The sequence below is a fragment of the Hemitrygon akajei genome, chromosome 18, assembly GCF_048418815.1.
Source record: "Hemitrygon akajei chromosome 18, sHemAka1.3, whole genome shotgun sequence".
NCBI lineage: Eukaryota > Metazoa > Chordata > Chondrichthyes > Myliobatiformes > Dasyatidae > Hemitrygon > Hemitrygon akajei.
Genome location: NC_133141.1, coordinates 21,496,015 through 21,521,200, shown reverse-complemented (window position 1 = coordinate 21,521,200; position 25,186 = coordinate 21,496,015). Strand labels below are relative to the sequence as shown.

Here is a 25,186-nt window from a genome sequence, read left to right as displayed (position 1 = left end):
ATGGCATGTTGTAACCATACAAAACATTGGTAGGATTGAACATGGAGTATTGTGTACAGTTCTGGTTGCTACACTATAGGAAGGATGTGGTGGCAATAAAGAAAGTGCAGAAGAGAGTCACCAGGATGTTACATGTAATGGAGGACTTCAGTTACAAGGAGAGATTGGATACACTGGGTTTATTCTTACTAGAACATAGTAGGCTGAGGGGTGACCTTATAGAGATTTATAAAATAATGAGGGCGTAGCCTGGGTTGATGCTTTGTGTTTTTCCCAGTGCCAGGAGTCTAAAACTAGAAAGCAGAGGTTTAAAGTGAGAGGGGAGAAATTTAAAGGGGACCTGAAGAGCAAGTTTTTCCACACAGAGGGTAGTGGTTATATGGAACAAGCTGCCACTAGAGGTGCTAGAGGCAGATAAGTTACAAGGTTTGAAATGGTATTTAAACAGGTACTTGGATAGAGGTGTACAAGTCTAATGCAACCGAAAGGGAGAAGTGCAAATATCATCACAGTCATCATGGATGAGTTGGGCCAAAGGCCTTGTGTCTGTGTTATATAGCTCTTTGACTCTCTGACTAGCATTATGAAAGGAAATATCAATTGGCCATTTATCACATTTATATGTTTTGGAATTTTTCCTGGATATGGCAACCTTTTGTGAGTAAAAACAGAAAATGTGGATATACTCAAGTCGGTCAGGTGGCATCTGTGAAGAGTGAAACAGAGTGTAAGCATCAGGTGGAAAGACTCTTCAGCATAATAGCAAAAGTGGAATGAAGAACACAGGAAGACTGCTGATGCTGGAATCTGGATCAAGATTCAATAGCCAGAGGAATTCAATAGGGCAGGCAGCATCTATGGAGAGAAGTGGGCAGTCAATGTTTCAAGTTGAGACCCTTCATGCAAGTGAGATTTAAGTTTCAACAAAGAGTGGGAGAAGAGCTGAATAGGACAAATGGAAGATCTCTAATAGAGTGAGGTTAGTTGATTTCAATGTTTACAGGGCTGTTTGCTTGATCTGTTACTGAGGGAGGTTAGGTGATCTATTAGCAGAACTGGCCATTTTGATACAAGCAGAGAAAGCATATTGTCTGATATTCTTGAATTCAGAATTGAGACCTGAAGGTTATAGTGTGCCCAGATGGTTGTGGAGTGCTGTTCCTCAGGCTTACATTGGGCATTATTTGGAGAATCCTCCTCTTAGTAGAATTGTTGGTCTCAAGTGTTCAATATCTTTTTTGCTTCCAGGCTCTGAATGGATTTGTCCTGGTAGTGACAGCAGAAGGTGACATCTTCTATGCATCTCCCACTGTGCAGGAGTACCTGGGCTTCCACCAGGTCAGTAGCTGAACTCGTAACATCAGAGAGGGAAAGGAGCAGGAACAATGATATGGTGATGGACAACATCAATACTGGGTGTGGGGGATACAGTTCTCACCTTGGATGATGAATCAAATCAAAATTAAATCATTTAATTATTATTCAAGCTGCACATGAATATAGCCAAATGAGACAGCATTTCTCCAGGGCCAAGGTGTAAAAACATATATGTGCATTCAAAATAGTGAGAAAGAAAAATAAGGAATGCAGTCACTCAAGAAAACACATTTTTAGTCCGAGACCTTAAGCGACAAATCCTGCAAATTTGTGTTCCCAGCGGTCTAGCCTGTAATTCCACCAGTCCAACACTGGAGGGCAGCATCGATGGGAGAGGCTACCCTCAACCGAGTGCGGATGCCACACTACATTGCCTCTGGCATCTCCTCGACTGGACTGTAGCAGCAGGCAAGCCTGCAGCTTGAGGCCTCAACCTCACAACAGAGGCAACAGTGCTGCCTCGCCCTCTGTCCCCCCACCAACAAAGGAAACAGCCCTGCAGCAATCGGTGTTCAATAGAGTCTTGCGATCGCAAAATAAAGTTCGAGTGGAAGGAATTGCCCACAGAACAGATTGAAAATTGGTTAATTGGGGGTGTGATGGAGAAGGTTACATTTTGCTCTGTGTCATTGTTTATCAGCTGACAATGATGTAAGTAATTAACCCTGCAGTCATCGTTGACTGCAAGAGGTTGGTTTTGGTGCATCTTTCATTTTGTTACTCTTGTGGGCCTGAGAGCAGGAACCAATATTTATCCTTCATTCATTGTCTTTGTAACCCTTACCACACTGTGGGCTTTTATTATGTTGTGTTTCTACAATGATGTCTCAAGGAAACCTAAGAAGTAAAAAAAGGATACCATTAGCCCTTTGAACCTGCTCTACCATTCAATAAGGTCATGGCATATCTTTTACAGTAACATCACTTCCTGCACTAACCTGAAAATTATTCTGCTCTTTGTAACAACTTAATTCTTTCCCATCCTCACACGACCAAAGGGAGGCAAAACACAAACAAGAATACCCTAAGGCCTTTAAAGTATCATACTATGGAAAATAAATTCTGATAATTTTGCCTTTTCCCTGTTTAGACTGCTGTCATGCACCAGCCTGTCTTTGAACTGATCCATCCTGAAGATCGGGATGAGTTTTGGCGGCAGCTGCACTGGGCACTAAACCCATTACTGCCTTCCGCTGCGGATCAATCAGAACCAGGTAAGGAAATGCATCCCACAGGAAGCTCTTTATTTATTAGTCTTGACACCTGCAGAGGTTAGGGGATAGTTTACTTAAAATCCCTACATCCCCTTGTTTCTGAACAGTTTAATAAAGAGCAATGGGAACTGAGTGGTGTTGGGTAGAATTGTTAGGGAGTGGGAACTGAACTGAAGAGACTGTGGAAGAGGAGGTTGGCTCACAAATAGAGAAAGCTTGGAGACTGTGCGAGAGGGAAAATAGGCAGGTGATAGAGAAGGGACGCGCTCAGACCGAAGGTTTGAGATGTGTCTATTTTAACGTAAAGAGTATCGCAAACAAAGTGGATGAGCTTAGAGCGTGAATCAGTACTTGAAGATATGATGTGGTGGCCAGAGACTTGGATGGCTCAGGGACAGGAATTGTTACTTCAAGTGCCGGGTTTTAGATGTGTCTGAAAAGACAGGGAGGGAGGCAAAAGAGGTGGGGGCATGGCACTGCTGATCAGAGATAGTGTCACAGCTGCAGAAAGAGTGGATGCCATGGAGGGATTGTCAATGGAGTCTCTGTGGGTGGAGGTTAGAAACCACCCAATAGTAACAGGGATATCAAGGAGCAGATAGGGAAACAGAGGTGTAATAATAAGAGTTGTCGTGATGGGAGATTTTAATTTCCAAAATATCGATTAGCATCTCCCTAGAGGAAGGGGTTTAGATGGGGTGGAGTTTGTTAGGTGTGTCCAGGAAGGTTTCTTGATACAATATGTGGATAAGCCTACAAGAGGAGAGGTTGTACTTAATTTGGTATTGTGAAACGAACCTGGTCAGGTGTCAGATCACTCAGTGGGAGAGCATTTTGGAGATAGTGATCATAATTCTGTCGCCTTTACAACAGCATTGGAGAGAGATAGGAACAGACAAGTTAGAAAAGTGTTTAATTGGAGTAAGGGGAATTATGAGGTAATCAGGCAGGAAATTGGAGGCTTAAATTGGAAACAGATGTTCTCAGGGAAAAGTACGGAAGAAATGTAGCAAATGTTCAGGGGATATTTGTGTGGAGTTCTGCATAGGTACGTTCCAATGAGTCAGGGAAGTTATGGTAGGGTGCAGGAACGTGGTGTACAAAGGCTGTAATAAATCTAGTCAAGAAGAAAAGAAAAGCTTACAAAAGGTTCAGAGTGCTAGGTAATGTTAGAGATCTAGAAGATTATAAGGCTAATAGGAAGAAGCTTAAGGAAATTAGGAGAGCCAGAAGGGGCCATGAGAAGGCCTTGGCGGGCAGGATTAAGGAAAACCCCAAGGCATTCTACAAGTATGTGAAGAGCAAGAAGATAAGACGTGAAAGAATAGGACCTATCAAGTGTGACAGTGGGAAAGTGTGTATGGAACAGGAGGAAATAGCAGAGGTATTTAATGAATACTTCAGTATTCACTATGGAAAAGGATCTTGGTGATGATTTTCAGCAGACTGAAAGAAGATGTGCTGGAGCTTTTGGAAAGCATCAAGTTGGATAAGTCGCTGGGACCAGATGAGATGTACCCCAGGCTACTGTGGGAGGCGAGGGAAGAGATTGCTGAGCCACTGGCGATGATCTTTGCATCATCACTGGGGTTGGGAGAGGTTCCGGAGGATTGGAGAGTTGTGGGTGTTGTTCCTTTATTCAAGAAAGGGAGTAGAGGTAGACCAGGAAATTATAGACCAGTGAGTCTTACTTCGGTGGTTGGTAAGTTGATGGAGAAGATCCTGAGAGACAGGATTTATGAAGATTTGGTGAGGTATAATATGATTAGGAGTAGTCAGCATGGCTTTGTCAAGGGCAGGTCGTGCATTACGAGCCTGATTGAATTTTTTGAGGATGTGACTAAACACATTGATGAAGGAAGAGCAGTAGATGTAGTGTATATGGATTTCAGCAAGGCATTTGATAAGGTACCCCATGCAAGGCTTATTGAGAAAGTAAGGAGGCATGGGATCCAAGGAGACATTGCTTTGTGGATCCAGAACTGACTTGCCCACAGAAGGCAAAGAGTGGTTGTAGACGGGTCATATTCTGCATGGAGGTTGGTGACCAGTGGTGTGCCTCAGGGATCTGTTCTGGGACCCTTATTCTTCGTGATTTTTATAAATGACCTTGATGAGGAAGTGGAGGGATGGGTTAGTAAATTTGCTGATGACACAAAGGTTGGGGGTGTTGTGGATAGTGTGGAGGGCTGACAGAGATTACAATGGGACATTGATAGGATGCAAAACTGGGCTGAGAAGTGGCAGATGGAGATCAACCCAGATAAGTGTGAGGTGGTTCATTTTGGTAGGTCAAATATGATGGCAGAATATAGTATTAATGACAATAGACAGTAGGTGCAGGAGTAGGCCATTCGGCCCTCCTAGCCAGCACTGCCATTCACTGTGATCATGGCTGATCATACACAATCAGTACCCCGTTCCTGCCCTCTCCCCATATCCCTTGACCCTGCTATCTATAAGAGCTCTATCTAACTCTCTCTTGAATGCATCCAGAGACCTGGCCTCCACTGCCTTCTGGGGCAGAGCATTCCACATATCCACCACTCTCTGGGTGAAAAAGTTTTTCCGCATCTCAGTTCTAAATGGCCTACCCCTTATTCTTAAACTGTGGCCTCTAGATCTGGACTCGCCCATCAGCGGGAACATGCTTCCTGCCTCCAGCATGTCCAATCCCTTAATAATCTTGTATGTCTCAATCAGATCCCCTCTCATCCTTCTAAATTCCAGTGTGTACAAGCCCAGTCGCTCCAATCTTTCAACATATGACAGTCCCGCCATTCCGGGAATTAACCTTGTGAACCTACGCTGCACTCCCTCAATAGCAAGAATGTCTTTCCTCAAATTTGGAGACCAAAACTGCACACAGTACTCAGGTGGGGTCTCACCAGGGCCCTGTACAGCTGCAGAAGGACCTCTTTACTCCTATACTCAATTCCTCTTGTTATAAAGGCCAGCATGTCATTAGCTTTCTTCACTGCCTGCTGTACCTTCATGCTTGCTTTCATTGACTGATGTACAAGAACACCTAGATCTCGTTGTACTTCCCCTTTTCCTAACTTGACTCCATTTAGATAGTAATCTGCCTTCCTGTTCTTGCCACCTAAGTGGATAACCTCACATTTATCCACATTAAACTGCATCTGCCATACATTTGCCCACTCAGCCAACCTGTCCAAGTCACCCTGCATTCCCATAACATCTTCCTGACATTTCACACTGCCACCCAGCTTTGTGTCATCAGCAAATTTGCTAATGTTACTTTTAATCCCTTCATCTAAATCATTAATGTATATAGTAAACAGCTGAGGTCCCAACACCGAACCTTGCGGTACCCCACTGGTCACAGCCTGCCATTCCAAAAGGGACCCGTTCATCGCTACTCTTTGTTTCCTGTCAGCCAGCCAATTTTCAATCCATGTCAGTACTCTGCCCCCAATACCATGTGCCCTAATTTTGCCCACTAATCTCCTATGTGGGACTTTATCAAAAGCTTTCTGGAAGTCCAGGTACACTACATCCACTGGCTCTCCCTTGTCCATTTTCATAGTTACATCCTCAAAAAACTCCAGAAGATTAGTCAAGCATGATTTTCCCTTCATAAATCCATGCTGACTCGGACTGATCCTTCTACTGCTATCCAAATGTGTCGTAATTTCATCTTTTATAATTGACTCCAGCATCTTTCCCACCACTGACGTCAGGCTAACCGGTCTATAATTCCCTGTTTTCTCTCTCCCTCCTTTCTTGAAAAGTGGGACATTAGCCACCCTCCAGTCAGCAGGAACTGTTCCTGAATCTATAGAACATTGGAAAATGATTACCAATGCGTCCACGATTTCTAGAGCCACCTCTTTAAGTACCCTGGGATGCAGACCATCAGGTCCCAGGGACTTATCAGCTTTCAGACTCAACAGTCTATCCAACACTGTTTCTTGCCTAATATAAATTTCCTTCAGTTCATCCTTTACCCTAGTTCCTTTGACCACTATTACATCTGGGAGATTGTTTGTGTCTTCCCTAGTGAAGACAGATCCAAAGTACTTGTTTAACTCATCTGCCATTTCCTTGTTCCCCATAATAAATTCACCCGTTTCTGTCTTTAATGGTCCAATTTTGGTCTTAACTTTTTTTTGCTATTCACATACCTAAAGAAGCTTTTACTATCCTCCTTTATATTCTTGGCTAGTTTACCTTCGTACCTCATTTTTTCTTGGTGCATTGCCTTTTTTGTTATCTTCTGTTGCTCTTTAAAAGCTTTCCAGTCTTCATGATAAGACTCTTGGCAGTTTGGAGGATCAGAGGCATCTTGGGGTCTGAGTCCATAGGACGCTCAAAGCAGCTGTGCGGGTTGACTCTGTGGTTAAGAAGGTGTACGGTGTATTGGCCTTCATCAATTGTAGAACTGAATTTAAAAGAGCTGAGAGGAAATGTTGCAGCTATATAGGGCCCTGGTCAGACTCCACTTGGAGTACTGTGTTCAGTTCTGGTCGCCTCACTACAGGAAGGATGTGGAAACCATAGAAAGGGTGCAGAGGAGATTTACAAGGATGTTGCCTGGATTGTGGAGCATGCCTTATGAAAATAGGTTGAGTGAACTCAGCCTTTTCTCCTTGGAGCGACGGAGGATGAGAGGTGACCTGATAGAGGCGTACAAGATGATAAGAGGCATTGATCATGTGGATAGTCAAAGGCTTTTTCCCAGGGCTGAAATGGTTGTCACGAGGACACAGGTTTAAGGTGCTCGGGAGTAGGTACAGAGGAGATGTCGGGGTAAGGTTTTTACGCAGTGAGTGGTGAGTGCATGGAAAGGGCTGCCAGCAACAGTGATAGAGGCGGATACGATAGGGTCTTTTAAGAGACTTTTAGATAGGTACATGGAGCTTAGAAATTACTAGGCTTACCTATAGCCCTCTATTTTACTAAGGTAGGGACATGTTCAGCACAACTTTGTGGGCCGAAGGGCTGTATTGTGCTGTAGGTTTTCTATGTGTCTGTGTAGTACTTGGCTCTCGCAAACACATCCTCATCTGGAAGATCTGCAGCAGAACTTTGGTGTTGAGGTCTGATCCACTCCAGGGTTGGCGAATCTTTTTGAGACCGCGTGCCCAAATGGACGATAATCTTCTAAAAATTCTCTCATGTGCCATGGTAATTTTGAGCAGAGATTATAATTGATTAGCATATTAGTAACCATAACTAGGAACTTTTTTTAAGAAAAAGGATGAGCCCTGTTGCTTATGTGTGTTCATTGTTTTATAAAAGTATAACAGAGACAGATTGAAATAAATGAAGCATTTTAGAAAAGATGGTCAAAATTTATTCATGTTAATCCTTTAAGAAGACAATTGAAAATATAATTTTTTATAATTTCTAAATAATAATATTGTTATTGAAACTGTTTGCTATCAGAGTACTGATGTGTGCACCAGATCTGTGTGGATTTCAAAGTGTATCATCCAACGCCACATGTTCTTGCAATCGTCCAGTTAGTGTCGTCAAACTGAGCTGTTTCCTGTGACAAGGTCTCACTGCTGTTGGGTTGTAAAAAAAAAAATCATTCACAGCTTTATTTGGCAGTAAAGATAAACTTTATGTATCTTTTAATTATGGGTGGGATTAAAAGAATTTAGGGGTGGCACTAGATGCTGCATGCCAGCAAAATGTTTGTGTGTGACACCTTGAACGTTCTTGAACGTTCATGCCGCAGATTTGCAACCCCTGCCACGTCCATTCCAATAAAATGTTCTTTCACTTCAGTGACATTGGGCAACTCCTACCCTGTCTCCTGGAACACTGTGTGAAGTTTAGGTGCTTTACCTAAAGCAAAAGGACATAGTCACATTGGAGGCAATGTAAAAGAAGATTTGCCAAGCTAATTCCTGGATCGAGGGGGTTGTCCTATCAAGAGAGGCTAGACAGTTTCTTGCAGTTTGGAAGAATGAGGAGTGGCCTTATTCAAACATATAAGGTCCGAAATGGGCTTAACTGGGTAGATGTTAGGATGTCATCATGTTGTAGGAGAGTCGCGAACAAGGGACATGGTTACAAAATATTGGACCAGTCAATTAATGCTGAAGTGCTTAGAAATTTCTTCTCTCAGAGGGCAGTGAATCTCTGGAATTCTCTACCCCTGAGGGTGGTAGAAGTGGATCATTAGATATAGCTAAGGTAGAGATAGATAAATATTTCAGAGTGGTCCTCTTAGGGCCATGGGAAACGTGCATAGGAAAAGAGTTGAAGCCAGCAAAGATCAGCTGTAATCCCATTGAAAGTTGGGCAAGCTTCAGGGTAGCCAGCTCTTGCTCCTATTTTCTTGTGTTCTTGTGTCTCAGTTGAACTGTTGAAATGCATGAGTTTCTCAATGCCTTTGATGCTGCCAGATAACTGTTGCAACTTGTATACTTGTATTTGGTTCCCTTCCCATCTTCAACTCTGTGCAAATCTACGCTCATCCAAAACCAGGAAAGCAATTCACCTCGGGTCTTGTTCATCTCTTGCCCCACCAGCCTATTGCCTGCTGACTCATGTTGGCATTTTTTTTCTTGTTCTCTTTTTGCACTACTTATTAAATATATACTGTGTGTATAATAACAACAAATTTTATGACACATGCCAATGATAGAACCATAGAACATTACAGCACAGAAACAGGCCTTTTGGCCCTTCTTGGCTGTGCTGAACCATTTTTCTGTCTAGTCCCACTGACCTGCACCTGGACCATATCCCTCCATACACCTCTCATCCGTGTACCTGTCCAAGTTTTTCTTAAATGTTAAAAGTGAGCCCACATTTACCACTTCATCTGGCAGCTCATTCCACACTCCCACCACTCTCTGTGTGAAGAAGCCCCCCCAGTGTTCCCTTTAAACTGTTCCCCCTTCACCCTTAACCCAGGACCTCTGGTTTTTTTCTCCCCTAGCCTCAATGGAAAAAGCCTGCTTGCATTCACTCTATCTATACCCATCATAATTTTATATACCTCTATCAAATCTCCTCTCATTCTTCTATGCTCCAGGGAATAAAGTCCTAACCTATTCAACCTTTCTCTGTAACTCAGTTTCTTAAGTCCTGGCAACATCCTTGTAAACCTTCTCTGCACCAAAACTGCACACAATACTCCAAATTCGACCTCACCAATGCCTTATACAACCTCACCATTACATTCCAACTCTTATACTCAATACTTTGATTTATAAGGCCAATGTACCAAAAGCTCTCTTTACAACCCTATCTACCTGTGACGCCACTTTTAGGGAATTTTGTATCTGTATTCCCAGATCCCTCTGGTTCTACTGCACTCCTCAGTGTCCTACCATTTACCTTGTATGTTCTACCTTGGTTTTTCCTTCCAAAGTGCAATAGCTCACACTTGTCTGTATTAAACTCCATCTGCCACTTGTCAGCCCATTATTCCAGCTGGTCCAGATCCCTTTACAAGCTTTGAAAACCTTCTTCACTGTCCACTACACCTCCAATCTTTGTATCATCAGCAAATTTGCTGATCCAATTTACCACATTATCATCCAGATCATTGATATAGATGACAAATAACAATGGACCCAGCACTGATCCCTGTGGCACACCACTAGTCATAGGCCTCCACTCAGAGAAGCAATCCTCCACTACCACTCTCTGACATCTCCCATTGAGCCAATGTCTAATCCAATTTGCTACCTCACCATGTATACCTAGCGACTGAATTTTCCTAACTAACCTCCCATGCGGGACCTTGTCAAAGGCCTTACTGAAGTCCATGTAGACAACATCCACTGCCTTCCCTTCATCCACTTTCCTGGTAACCTCCTTGAAAAACTCTAATAGATTTGTTAAATATGACCTACCACTCACAAAGCCATGTTAACTCTCCCTAATAGTCCCTGTCTATCCAAATACTTGTAGATCCTATCTCTTGGTACTCCTTCCAATAATTTGCCTACTACCGACGTCAAACTCACTGGCCTATAATTTCCTGGATTATTTTTAGGGCCTTTTTTAAACAATGGAACAACATGAGCTATCCTCTGGCACCTCACCCGTAGATACCAACATTTTAAATATATCTGCCAGGGCCCCTACAATTTCAACACTAGTCTCCTTCAAAGTCCGAGGGAATACCCTGTCAGTTCCTGGGGATTTATCTGCTCTGATTTGCCTCAAGATAGCAAGCACCTCCTCCTCTTCAATCTGTATAGGTTCCATGACCTCTCTACTTGTTTGCTTTATTTCCATTGACTTCATGCCATTTTCCTTAGTAAATACAGACTCAAAAAACCCATTTAAGATTTCCCCCATTTCTTTTGGTTCCTTACATAGCCGACCACTCTGATCTTCAAGAGGACCAATTTTATCCCTTACTATCCATTTGCTCTTAATATACCTGTAGAAGCTCTTTGGATTATCCTTCACCTTGACTGCCAAAGTTACCTCATGTCTTTTTTTAGCCCTCCTGATTTCTTTCTTAAGTACTTTTTTGCACTTTTTATACTCCTCAAGCACCTTATTTGCTCCCTGTTTCCTATACATGTCATACATCTCTCTCTTCTTCCTTATCAGAGTTCCAATATCCATAGAGAACCAAGGTTCCTTATTCTTATTCACGTTACATTTAATCCTGACAGGAACATACAAACTCTGCACTCTCAAAATTTCTCCTTTGAAGGCCTCCCACTTACCAATCACATCCTTGCCAGAGGACAACCTGTCCCAATCCACGCTTTTTAGATCCTTTCTCGTTTCTTCAAATTTGGCCTTTTTCCAGTTTAGAACCTCAACCCAAGGACCAGATCTATCTTTATCCATGATCAAGTTGAAACTAATGGTGTCATGATCACTGGAACCAAAGTGTTCCCCTACACACACTTCCATCACCTGTCCTAACTCGTTTCCTAATAGGAGATCTAATATTGCATCCTCTCTAGTCGGTACCTCTATATATTGATTTAGAAAACTTTCCTGAACACATTTTACAAACTCTAACCCATCTAGACCTTTAACAGTATGGGAGTCCCAATCAATATGTGGAAAATTAAAATCCCCTACTATCACAACTTTGTTTCCTGCAGTTGTCTGCTATCTCTCTGCAGATTTGCTCCTCTAATTCTCGCTGACTATTGGGTGGTCTATAATACAACCCCATTAATGTGGTCATATCTTTCCTGTTTCTCAGCGCCACCCATATGGCCTCGGTAGACGAGCCCTCTAATCTGTCCTGCCTGAGCACTGCTGTAACATTTTCCCTGACGAGCAATGCCAATCCCCCCCCCCCCACCCTTCATCCCTCTGCCTCTATCACATCTGAAACATCAGAATCCTGGAACATTAAGCTGCCAGTCCTGCCCCTCTTGTAGCCAAGTTTCACTAATGTCTATAATGTCGTAATTCCATGTGTCAATCCATGCCCTCAGCTCGTCAGCCTTCCCCACAATACTCCTTGCATTGAAATAGACACACCTCAGAAGATTGTTACCACCGCACACAACCCTTCTATTTGTGACTTTGCATGAACCTTTAACATCATTTATTTTCACCCCCGCTCCACTATCTGCTCTGGCAGTCTGGTTCCCATCCCTCTGCAAATCTGATGCTGAATTCTCAACTTTGTTTTCAAACTTCTGTTAGAGCTTACTGCTTCCAGCCTCTGTATCCTCTTCTAACCCTGCCCCCCCACCCCCATTATCTGCGCTCTTCCAGTTCTGATCCTTGCGTATTTTAATTGCTCCACCATTGGCGGCCATGTCTTCAAATGCTCAGGCTCAGAAGTTCCTTCAAACATCCTCTTCATCTCTGTAACTCTCTTTGATGCACTTCTTAAAGCCTTCACCTTTTGACCCACCTCGTAGTCATTTATCCTAGTAGCTCTTTGTGCCTCACTGACGGAAGTGATGTTATTGCTGCTGCTCCCATTAGACACATTGGGGCACTTTATTACATTACAGCTTGTCAGTGCATCCATTGCATTACTAAACGATTATCCTCAACACATTGAGTTAGTTTAGTGTCCAACCCCTTAAGTTTACCTTTGCAAATTAGTATCCCTGACCTTGGTATGAGAACTACCTGGCATCCTGCTGCATCCTTTGTGTGACTTTGCACCATTTAAAATGAGGGCTTATTGCCGTCAGATGTGGGTAAAAGTGGACTCTGAGGTTGCACCATTTACTTTAACTGCAGCAATTCCTCCTCAGAGATCGATTTAACTTTATTGAGCAGCAGGAAAGGAAGAGAAGGAGACATTTACTCACCTGAGTAAAAGGCCACATACATTTTGCATCAGGAAGCAATTTAATTTTAACCTTTATGGATTGCAATTGTACTGTGCAATCACTAATAAACTTGTCTGAAGTTCCTTTCTGCTCTTTAATGCTTATTTTAGCCTGTATAATTGTACATTCAGCTCACAGGTAATAGATACTGCCCTGTCCAATATTTTCTTTAACTTGCCTCCTCCTCTGTTCCAATCTGTCCTATTTTCAACTTTAACCTGAGCTTTGCAATCAATACCATCCATCACCATGGCTAGCTTATCCCGTTGATGGACTACCACCTGTTTACCCTGTTTTTTCACTGTGGTAGAAGGCTGAATCACCAGGAGGATTAACTTCATCAAAGCTGTCTTTATTCTCTTCCAAACCCCGACTTTTTAGCAAGTTGTGTCGTCTTCTGCACCAGTTCTGCAACCTCAGCTGCCTGCTTTGTACAATTTTTGTCCCCCTACCAGTATGCTACTGATTTCTTTGATCTTTTTGGTATTTGTTGCAACATTGCATTTAACTTTCTTGTTACAAATATATTAATTAACTCTGAAAGATCGTTCTTCATATTTTATGCCTTTTCTCTTCAAGAACAAATTGCACTTAGAGAATGTTTAGCAGTGCTTCACAGAGCTGGAAAGCAGACCTGCGGTATTTCCAATAGGGTGGGGCACATATGAAGGGGAAGTTCATGAGGAATTCTATAGAACTTACAGAATATAAAATTCTGTAACTGTTTCATGAGAGCCTCTTAACACCTTGCCTCCTTTCTCCATTGTGAAAATATCTTGTGTCTGTGGTAAACTATGTATACCTGTCTGGACACGCCCCTCTGCTGACTGCTCCTGTGGCTCCTCCCACAGACCCCGGTATAAAGGTGATTGTGTCTCTGCTCCTCCCACAGTCATCCAGCACGGACGTGCTCCGTTTTACTGCTAATAAAAGCCTTTTCAGTATTTACTCTACTTCCAGTCTTTTGGAGTTATTGATAGTGCATCAATTTTATTAGCAGTAATTTTAAAGCATGGAGCGCGTTTTGAGACCCGGCAAATTAGACATCGACCCACAAACACCTGAGGCCAGCAATGCCTTCGAACTCTGGCTAGCCTGCTTCGAATCATACCTGGAGGAGATTGAAGTGACCGAGTCCGCCGCAAAGCGCAGAGTTCTCCTCTCCGGGGTCAGTCCACGGGCCTACTCGATGATTAGAGACCAGCCGAGTTACGACAGCGCGATGAGCGCCCTCAGAAGGCAATACCTGCAGCTGGTAAATACCGTCTATGCAAGACATCGCTTAGCGACATGGCAGCAGCCGCCTGGAGAGTCGAGCGCTGAGTTTGTCCGGGCCCTACAGACACTCATCTGGGCCTGTGATTGCAGGGGGCTGACGGCCGAACAGCATGCGTAGCTCCTAGTAAGAGACGCCATCGTCACAGGGATCAGGTCAGTGTACGTGCGCCAGCAGCTACTGGAACACGCCGATCTTACCTTACATTCGGCGATTGAGCTGGCTGACTCGCTGGAGGCCACTGTGCACAACTCTGATACTTTCCAGGCATGCGATCTCCCAATGGCCTCGTGGATGCCGCAGACCCCGCAACCCGCCAGTGAATCGACCATGGCTGCTGCCAGTCGCGAGTCCGCGAAGTGTTACTTCTGCAGACTCGAGAAGCACCCCTGAAAACGCTGCCCGGCCCGAGAAGCTGTCTGCTCCAGCTGCGGAAAGAAGGGCCACTTCGCCAAGGCCTGTAAGTCCAAATCGCAAGTGGGATCAAGCAGCGCCGCGTGCGAGGCATGGGGGTCGCCATCTTGGCCGTTGCTATCTTGCCTGCCTGCCGCTGTGTGCAAGGCATGGCGGCGGTCATCTTGGTCAGCGCCTCCTCGCACCGCCTACGACCCACGGGTGCTTACCGGGCACCCCACCGCGCCAGACCAACACAATGATTCAATTCTGGCCTCCGTGACCCTCGACCAAAGCGCTCCCCACCAGCTCGCAAGGTCAATGATGGACATCCTGGTGGAGGGGCGCAGGACAAGCTGCCTGTTTGAGACGAGCAGCAGGGAGAGCTTTATCCACCTGGACACGGTGCAACGCTGCGGACTTGTGACACGGCCGGTAAGCCAGAGGGTCGCCATGGCTTCTGGGTCACATACAGCAGACATCCGGGGGGGTTGTGTAGCGACGCTAGTGGTGCAGGGCACAGAGTATCGAGACTTCACATTACTGGTCATGCCTCAACTGTGTGCCCCTGTGCTATTGGGGCTCAACTCAGAGCCACCTGAGAAGTGTGACAATGGAGTATGACGGGCCCCTCCCACCAATCACTGTCAGAAATCCCCAGTTCTGTGGGAATTCGTCACATACCCCGCTACTGACCACACACACACACACCGACCCGCACATCCCACCCAGCACCATGCCAACAGCCGCACTACGGACACCACTTGCGGCAACTCCACTCTCAAGATCCCTCCCCCACCGCTATTCGCCAACCTGACCCCCAACTGTAAACCTGTGGCAACTAAAAGCAGGAGGTACAGCGTGGGGGACAGGGCCTTCATTCAGTCAGAGTTGCAGCGGCTGCTCAGGGAGGAGATCATTGAGCCAAGCACAAGTCCTTGGAGGGCCCAGGTGGTCGTTGTTCGGAACGGGTAGAAAAATAGGATGGTCGTGGACTATAGCCAGACCATAATAGGTTCACGCAGCTTGACGTGTACCCCCACCCCGCATCGCGGATATGGTCAATCAGATAGCTCAGTACAAGATGTACTCGACCATAGACCTGAAATCCGCTTACCATCAGCTCTCCATCCGCCCGGAGGACCGCCCCTACACCGCCTTCGAGGCGGACGGCAGGTTTTATCATTTCCTGCACATCCCCTTCAGTGTCACGAATGGTGTATCTGTCTTCCAGAGGGAAATGGACCGGATGGTGGACCAGTACCAACTGAAGGCCACGTTCCCATATCTGGATAACATCACCATCTGCGGTCACAACCGGCAGGTTCACGATACCAACCTCCAACGATTTCTCCAAGCTTTTAACCTTACCTATAACAGGGACAAGTGTGTGTTCGGAACCACCCGACATGCTATCCTTGGGTGTGTCATGGAGAACGGAGTCATTGGCCCTGTCCCCGACCATATGCACCCCCTGTTAGAACTCCATCTTCCCAACACCCTCAGAGCCCTCAAAAGGAGCCTGGGCTTCTTTTCCTATGACGCCCAATGAGTTCCTAACTATGCGGACAAGGCCCGCCCCCTGGTTAAGTCTACCACTTTTCCCCTCTCTGCCGAGGCCTGCGCGGCCTTCAGCCGCATTAAAGGGGACATTGCCAAAGCAGCAATGCATGCAGTGGATGAGACCATTCCCTTCCAAGTAGAGAGTGACGCCTCCGATTTCGCGCTGGCTGCTACCCTCAATCAGGCAGGCAGGCCAGTAGCATTCTTCTCTCGTACCCTTCAAGGCTCTGAACTTCGGCACTCCGCGGTGGAGAAAGAAGCCCAGGCCATAGTGGAAGCTATTAGGCACTGGAGGCACTATCTCGCCGGCAAAAGGTTCACCCTGCTGATCAACCAGCGCTCAGTCGTGTTCATGTTTAGCAAACAACAGCGGGGCAAAATCAAAAACGATAAAATTTTGAGGTGGAGAATCAAACTCTCCACCTACAACTGTGACATCATGTACAGACCAGGAAAGCTCAATGAGCCCTCTGATGCCCTATCCCGGGGAACGTGTGCCAGCGCACAGATCGACTGGCTATATGCCCTACATGCAGATCTTTGCCACCCGGGAGTCACCTGGCTTTTCCACTTTGTGAAAGCTCGGAACCTGCCTTACTCCCTTGAGGAGATCCGGGCGATGACCAGGAACTGCCAAGTCTGCACAGAGTGCAAACCGCACTTCTACCAACCCGAAAAGGCACAACTTATCAAGGCCACCCACCCCTTTGAGCAACTGAGTGTCAGCTTTAAGGGCCCCCTTCCCTCCACCGACCGCAATGTGTACTTTCTTAACGTAATCGACGAGTACTCGCGGTTCCCCTTCACCATCCCCTGCCCCGATACCACTGCCATGTCAGTCATAAAAGCCCTGCGCAAGCTCTTCACTCTGTTCGGATACCCATGCTATATCCACAGTGACAGAGGGTCCTCGTTTATGAGTGACAAGCTGCACCAATACCTGCTGGCTTAGGGGTATTGCGACTAGTAGGACCACGAGCTATAATCCCCAGGGGAATGGACAGGTGGAGAGGGAGAATGCCACAGTGTGGAAGGCCACACTCTTAGCCCTTAGGTCAAAGGGATTGCCGGTCTCTCGCTGGCAGGAGGTCCTCCCCGAGGCACTCCACTCCATCCGCTCCCTGTTATGCACGTCCACCAATGCCACCCCTCATGAATGACTCTTTTCTTTTCCCAGGAAGTCTGCCACTGGGACCACCCTACCGGCTTGGCTGACGTCCCCAGGGCCAGTGCTGCTCTGGAAACATGCGAGGAGCAATAAATACTCCCCGATGGTCGAGAGGGTTCACCTACTTCATGCAAACCCCCAGTATGCCTACGTGGTCTTACCTGATGGGCGGGGGGACATGGTCTCCATCCGCGACCTGGCGCCCGCAGGAGCACCAGACCCCTACCCTGAACACTCTATGGTGACTATGAACCCTGTACCCACCGATGTATATACCCACGAGACACCGTGCACTGCAAGCCCTACACAGACACCTCACGACACTCCCATACCGGGTGCAACACACACACACGAGGAATTACTGATGCCTAACGGGCTGGCACCTCAAGTCAGGCCGGAGCCAGCACAACCACCGTCGCTGGTGCAATCACCACCGGTGCTACGTAGATCGCAGCGACAGACTTGACCACCTGATAGACTTGACCTGTAAATATACTTGTCTTAAATATTGTCAGTCACTTCACCCCGCGGGACTCTCTTAAAAAGGAGGGGTGTCTGTGGTGAATTACATATACCTGTCTGGACACGCCCCTCTGCTGACTGCTCCTGTGGCTCCTCCCACAGACCCCTGCTGACTGCTCCTGTGGCTCCTCCCACAGACCCCTGCTGACTGCTCCTGTGGCTCCTCCCACAGACCCCTGCTGACTGCTCCTGTGGCTCCTCCCACAGACCCCCGCTGACTGCTCCTGTGGCTCCTCCCACAGACCCCTGCTGACTGCTCCTGTGGCTCCTCCCACAGACCCCCGCTGACTGCTCCTGTGGCTCCTCCCACAGACCCCCCGCTGACTGCTCCTGTGGCTCCTCCCACAGACCCCTGTATAAAGGCGGTTGGAGGCACTGCTCCTCCCTCAGTCTCCGAGATGTTGTGTGGTGATCTCTTGCAGCTAATAAAAGCCTATCATTCGCCTCCCGTCTCCGCGAGTTATTGATGGTGCTTCAATTTTATTAGCTGCAATTTTAAACCATGGAGAGCATTTTACGACCAAACCGGTTGGACATTGATCCTCAATCTCCCGAAGCCAGCATCGCTTTTGAACTCTGGCTTGCATGCTTCCAATCGTATCTGGAAGAGATTCCCGTGACTGAGCCTGCTATCATGCACAGAGTTCTGCTCTCCAGGGTCACAAGAAGTAACTGATGATGGGTGTGGTGAACTACATATACCTGTCTGGACACGCCCCCTGCTGACTGCTCCTGTGGCTCCTCCCACAGACCCCTGTATAAAGGTGATTGTGTCACTGCTCCTCCCACAGTCATCCAACATGGACGTGCTCCATTTTACTGCTAATAAAAGCCTTTCAGTATTTACTCTACTTCCAGTCTTTTGGAGTCATTGATAGTGCATCAGTGTCCCTTTAAAGATGATCCTGCTGGTTGCCTCCGTGTGGTAGTTTGTTCCAGTCCTGAAATTCTTGCAGGTTCAGGAGGAGGTTAGATAAAGGGATTTAGGGGCAAGAGTTTTATACAGCATGGAATTTATGCCCTTGTGCTGAACAATTTTTAAAAATTATTTTTTTTTATATATACATAACAGGTAGTAGGTGATTTGGCTCCTTGAGACTATTTCATTATTCAGTAAGGCCATAGGTGACCGGATATTGGCCTCAGTTCCACTTTCTTGCCTGTTCTCTATAAATCTTGTCTCTCTAATGGATTGAAAATCTTTTACTATCAAATCGAATATACTTCATGACTCATTCTCCACAGCTTTCTAGGGGTAGAGAAGTCTTAAGACTCTCAATCTTTGGAGAGAAAGAATTTGAGGCTACTGCCACAGAGTTCCAGAGACCCAGACAGAGACTAAAGCTGTGCCATTACTCTAAATGTAGACTCCAAAGCTCTCTACTTTTGAACTATTTTTGCAAAATAGGCCTGAATTCCATTTGTCTCCCTAATTACCAACTGTATGTACCTAATTTTGTCTTCCACCTTAAGAATCCCCAAGTCCTTTTGAACCACTGTAATCTGTATTCTCTCCATTTCAATAGTATTCTATTTTTCCATTGTTCCCTCCAATCATTATTCCAACAGAAAGAGTTCTATCAAGTGAGTGGCACAGCTGCTAGAGCCTAGAACAGTACAGCACAGGAAGAAGCCTTTTAGCCCACAATGACTGTGCCAAGCATGATGTCGGATTTAACTAAATCTCTTCTTCCTCTATGTATCCCTCCTTTCCCTGAATATTCATGCAACGATATAAGTGACTCTTAAATGCCACTGCTGTATCTGCTTCCACCACTACACCAGGCAGTGCGTTTCAAGTTCCTACCTAACTCTGTGTTTAAAAACTTGACCTGCACTGCTCCTCTGAATTTTCCCCCACCCACTCACACTAAACAAATCGCATCTTGATTCCCTTAACATTCAAAAAAATCAATCAACTACATCTTTAATATACTCAGTGACCGAGCCTCCACTGCCCTTATAGATGTACTGTAGAATTCCAAAGATTTCTTCTCAACAGTCCTTTTATGGTTTTATCTTCCCAGCCAGAGGAAGCATTGTATCAGCATCTATTTTGTCAAGCCCCTTCAGAATTTTATGCTTTGCTGAGATCATAGAGTCAGTTATACATCTTGTTCAAGCTTGTAAATACAGTAGATTCCAGTTAATTGTGCTAGTGGTTAGTCAGGCCAGCTACTTATTTGGGACAACTCTTAAAGAACAAAAACTAATTGAGAAAACAGCTGGGTTTTTCTTTGTTTACTTTGGGACACTATGCCACTTAATTGGGACAGGAGACTGTTGCCAAACAGTTTCAGACTAGCATCAATCGCATGCACTTGTATGGCCGTTAGACACTACACCGTGCTTCAAGTTCGTTTAATTGTCATTCAACCAGACATGAATACAGTCAAATGAAACAGCGTTACTCTAGGGCCAAAATGCAAAGCACAATACCAATGGTCACACACAGCACATGGCACATATAAATAGCAGTAAAATACAGTCACATAAAATATGTATTCCTTGAGTCCATGAATGTTGCAGCGGTCGGCAGTCGAACACAATATGGCTTGTGTTCTGCCGAGCGAACACTGGGGGGTGGGGGGGCAGTACCAAGTTCAGCCTGGACGCTGTGCTACACCGCCCCTGGCATTCCAGAGGAGCACACAGACTGCAATATCTCTTTCCCCGGGAAGCTGTAAACAGGCATCACCACAGGCGCCTTGTCCTCGCCTCGACTGAGGCCACACAGCTCTCCGCCGTCTGCCCTTGCTATCTGCTAATAAATCAGTGAATTGACTTGCAGCATTCCACGTTAGCTATGTCCAACAGGGTCTTGCAATCTCAAGAAAAGTGACCACTCGCTGTTAGACTGCACACCTCCTTCGTGCACTGACACCTCTCTGATACAGGCAGCAGCATGATTTGCATTGTCCTGCTCCTGCAGTTTCTCCACCAACAAGCAACTTGCTGATGGGGTAGACCTGCAGTATTTTAAGTTCTTAATATCCAGCAGTGTCTTGCAATCATAAAAAGTAAGTTTAAAGAAGAAACCTTTGGTTGGCCCTGTGGAAGCTGCTGCATCCAAGCACGCCACCATCTTACCAGAAGATGGTAAGATGAACTTAGAGGGAACCGTTTTTAAATAGCGTTAGTTGCGTATTTGTGTTCAAAATGCATTGATTTTTGTCACTGATAGTTGGCGAGAAATAAGCATAAGACAATATAGAACTGTTTTGCTCACTGCGATTTCAAGCATTCAGGTTTGGAGATCTCGAAACAGCTGGGAGTGGAAATGAAACTATTTCATTACTTCAAGTTAGGAACTACAAAGAATTTGAAGGTGTTGATGATTATCTTGAATGTTATAATGAAAAGAAAGAGTTGGAGGATGCAATCATCTATAGCATTGTGTGAAAGCAGTCCATTATCTGCACTAGGTGTCTGCTCTGATTTTATTAAAAGAACTTGGCAGTGTACACTGAATGAATTCCTCCGTCGATAACTATTAGGAACTAGTATACAGTTTTATTGTACTCTAGTACTATTGGTTTAGGTAGCGGGGTGGAGATGCGGCTCTTCCAAAGGAGGTGTAAGGAGCTCCTTCCCTCCGCTAACCTACTGGTCACCCTTGGGCAAGGGGTAGCACCTGCTTAGCCCCCGATCAAAGTCACATGAAGCCATGGGAGCAGGTGGTGGATGGTCATATGAGTATCTGGTGCATATCACAAGTCCTGGTTATGTGACCACTGACGCCAAGCAGACGATCTCTGAAGAGTATTGATAATGGCTGGCGTCACCTATCTTGTAAAGACACTGCCCAGAAGAGGGCAATGGCAAACCACTTGTGTAGAAAAATTTGTCAAGAACTATCATGGTTCAAGGACCATGATTGCCCATGTCATATGACACGACACATAATGATGGTGAGTGGTGTTGGTAATATTCTAATTTGTTCTTTATTTCATTTAAATGCATAATTTGTTACTCTTTTAAATGGTAGTTTATCTTTTTTCTATCCTTTTATCTTTTTTTTTCTTGAAACTTCAGGTAATTGGGTCAGTTGTCTAATTGGGCCAAAATATACTGGTCCCAATGTAACCCAGTTAACCAGAATGCACTGTATTTGCTGGGTTCAACAGAATGGATCCAGGGAGGATGTTTCCCCTGGCCGAGGAGTCTAGAAGTAGGGGCACAGTCTCATGATAAGGCTATTTAGGTCTGTAAGGCAGAGGAAAATTTCTGTGCACGCGATGGTAGTTATTTGGAATCTTCTACTTCGGAGAGCTGTGGAGGCCAAGTCATTAAGTTCAGTGAAAACCGAGATGGATAGATTTCAGAATCGGAATCAAGTTTATCACTGACATATGTTGTGAAATTTGTTTTGTGGCAGCAGTACAGTACAATAAATAAAATTGCTGTGCGTGTGTGTATAATAAAAACAAATCATGGAACAAGCAAACAAAATAGTGAGGTAGTGTTCATGGGTTCATGGACTGTTCAGAAATCTGATGGTGGAGGAGAAGAAGCTGTTTCTAAAATATTCAGTGTGGATCTTCAGGCTCCTGTGCCTTAACGGGCTTAAGGGAAATGGGGATAGAGCAGTAAAAGTTCTAACTTCTTCCACAGAGACGGGAGTTGCAGTGAGGGTATTAGTATGGAGGAGACTTGCATAATTACGAAGTCACAGTAATGTGGTCTTCTGCTGGAGCTTCCCAACTAGAAACACCTGCGTATTGATGAAAGCTGTCCAGCTTTTGTAATCTCCCTTCTCAAAGTGATTAAAGATGCCTTTTTTTCCTTCTTGTATCCAGGTAGCACAAGGTGTGAAATTGTTACCAGATATGACCCACAGCAACTCCCACCGGAAAACTCCACCTTCCTAGAGAGGAAGTTTGTGTGTAAGATGCGATCTCTCCTCAGCAGCTCCTCTGGCTATGTGGTAAGAAAGAGTTCAAGGCGTGTATCTTAATTGAAGGGTTATTCAGTAATTGGGGTTCATGCAAGTGACTTAAAGAAGCAATTGTCTTCTCTAGCCCATGGGGCAACTTTAGTGCCCAAGGCAAAACTTGATCTTAGTCATTTTACTTTCCTATTGAATCTATGCTCTCTCCATCTGTGCCTGCTGTGACTGGCAATTTTGATCTTTTATTTTTGTGGAAAACATTGGCAAGGCTTTAGAGAGAATATCTGAACCATGTACATAGACAATCAAAAATTGTTTATGTGAAGTTGTTTTGACAATAGCAAGTTAGAGGTCCACCACATATTTCCTTTTGCAAACTGCTGCAATTGTATGCAATTCATTCCTTGTACCCGTGCTCTAGCTGTGGGATTGCATGTATTTATATTCCAGCTGTGACACGGCACGTCTCTGTTCTAGCTGTAACACAGTGCACCTACATTCCTGCTGTGATGCAGTGCGTGTCTGTGTTCCAGCCGTGATACGGCGTATGTCTGTGTTGCAGCCATAACACTGCATGAGTCTGTGTTCCAACGTGACATAGTGTGAGTCTCTGCTCCAGCTGTTGCACTCAATGCTCAGTGTGTACCTGTATCCCACTGTGTCTGTGCATGTGCCCTGCTCCAGTTATGACACTGGGCGTGCCCGTGAGTTTACAATCAAGCTCATTGTCAAAACCTGAATGTGTACCTATTTTAGAATGACTGATATTTTTGAGCTAGAATGCACACAGGATCATTGTCATTGAAACCTTCAATCCCCAAATTGTTTGCTCCAGTATATCCTTGATCTTGAGTCAGATTGTAAATGCACAACTCTTTGTTATGCCACTGTGACGGGTGCCAGTAACAACTGCTTGCCAGATGATTTTTATTTATTCATTCACAGGATGTGGACATTGCTGGGACTGCCAACATTGTCCACTTTAATGCTACAGTAAAAGTACTAATGAGGCTGATATGATGTTAGGAAGAAATGAGTTGGGTGTGCTTGTAGGAGTAAGTGTACAGAAGTAGGAAGCTGAGATGAGGTCCATAGCAAATGACAGTGGGATAATCACCCAGTTAACTCTGGTCGGATGATTCATGGCTTTTCATAAAACAGTTGTCAAAGGTTGGAGTAATTTTTGATTGTTGGATCTTTAAGGGACTACAATCACTTGCACAGAAAACTGGCAGAATGATTGAATAAATGACCAACATTGGTATGAGCACCAACATTGAATGGACCAATACAAAACACAAAATGCTGGCAGAACTCAGCAGGCCAAACAGCATCTATGGGAGGAGGTAGTGATGACGTTTCGGGCCGAAACAGGAAGGGTTTCGGGCCGAAACGTCGTCACTACCTCCTCCCATAGATGCTGTTTGGCCTGCTGAGTTCTGCCAGCATTTTGTGTTTTGTATTTATTTCCAGCATCTGCAGATTCACTCGTGTTGCCATTGAATGGACCAATGTTTCCCTGCTTGAGTTGTTCAGGATTGTAACTTTCTCTCTTTGAAGTAACACTGGCTTAATTAAAATCATTGTTTCTGTTTCTTTTTCTTCCTCAAAATGACATTTAGACTCTAAGCATTGAGGGCAGATTGAAGTACCTCCATGGACAGAACAAGCGGGCAGAAGATGGCTCCCTGCTCCCACCTCAGCTGGCACTGTTTGCCATTGCAACCCCTCTCCAAGTGCCTTCAATCCTTGAAATCCGGACCAAGAGTGCTCTATTTCAGACCAAACACAAGCTCGACTTTTCACCTCTTGCCTGTGATGCGAAGTAGGTACCTTTGTGGATCTTAAAAGAGCCACTTCATTGGCCTAAATTGTTAGTATTTTTAATGGGATAGGTAGAGTTTGTGTGATTACATTGCAGGCAAACTAAAGTGTAGAGAAGTATATGGTCATGTACTTTGATAGAAAGAATAAAAGTGTAGAATATTTTCTAAATGGGGAGTGAATTCAGAAATTGGATGTGCAAAAGGACTTGAGCGTCCTAGTGCACAATTCCCTAAAGGTTAACTTGCAAGTTGAGTTGGTAGTAAGGAAGGAAAATGCAATGTTAGCATTCATTTTGAGAGGACTAGAATATAAAAGCAAGGATGTAACACTGAGGCTATGTAAGGCATTGCTCAGACTGCACTTGGAATATTGCGAGCCGTTTTGGCCCACTTATTGAAGAAAAGATGTGCTGGCATTGGAAAGAGTCCAGAGGAGGTTCATGAAAATGATCCTGGGAATGGGTTATCATATGAGGAACGTTTAATGGCGTAGAAACCTATTGAATATTGAGAGGCCTAGTGGATGTCAAGAGGATGTTTCCTATAGTGGAGGAGTCTAGGGCACAACCTCAGAATAGAAGGACGTCCCTTTATAACAGAGGTGAGGAGGAACAACTTTAGCCAGATTGTGGTGAATCTTTGCAATTCATTGCCACAGACAGCTGCAGAAGACAAGTCATTGGATTTATTT

At 45.0% G+C, this 25,186-nt stretch overlaps 1 protein-coding gene across 1 annotated transcript in view; it reads left to right on the top strand.

Moving 5' to 3' along the window:
- The window catches only part of LOC140741178 (aryl hydrocarbon receptor-like), a 133,260-nt gene that overhangs the window by 81,955 nt on the left and 26,119 nt on the right, over window positions 1-25,186 (top strand). The window contains exons 4-7 of the mRNA XM_073071048.1: window positions 1,249-1,338; window positions 2,468-2,591; window positions 22,578-22,705; window positions 24,292-24,494. Of these exons, the coding sequence (XP_072927149.1) occupies window positions 1,249-1,338; window positions 2,468-2,591; window positions 22,578-22,705; window positions 24,292-24,494 (545 nt within the window). The remainder of the gene's footprint in view (window positions 1-1,248; window positions 1,339-2,467; window positions 2,592-22,577; window positions 22,706-24,291; window positions 24,495-25,186) is intronic.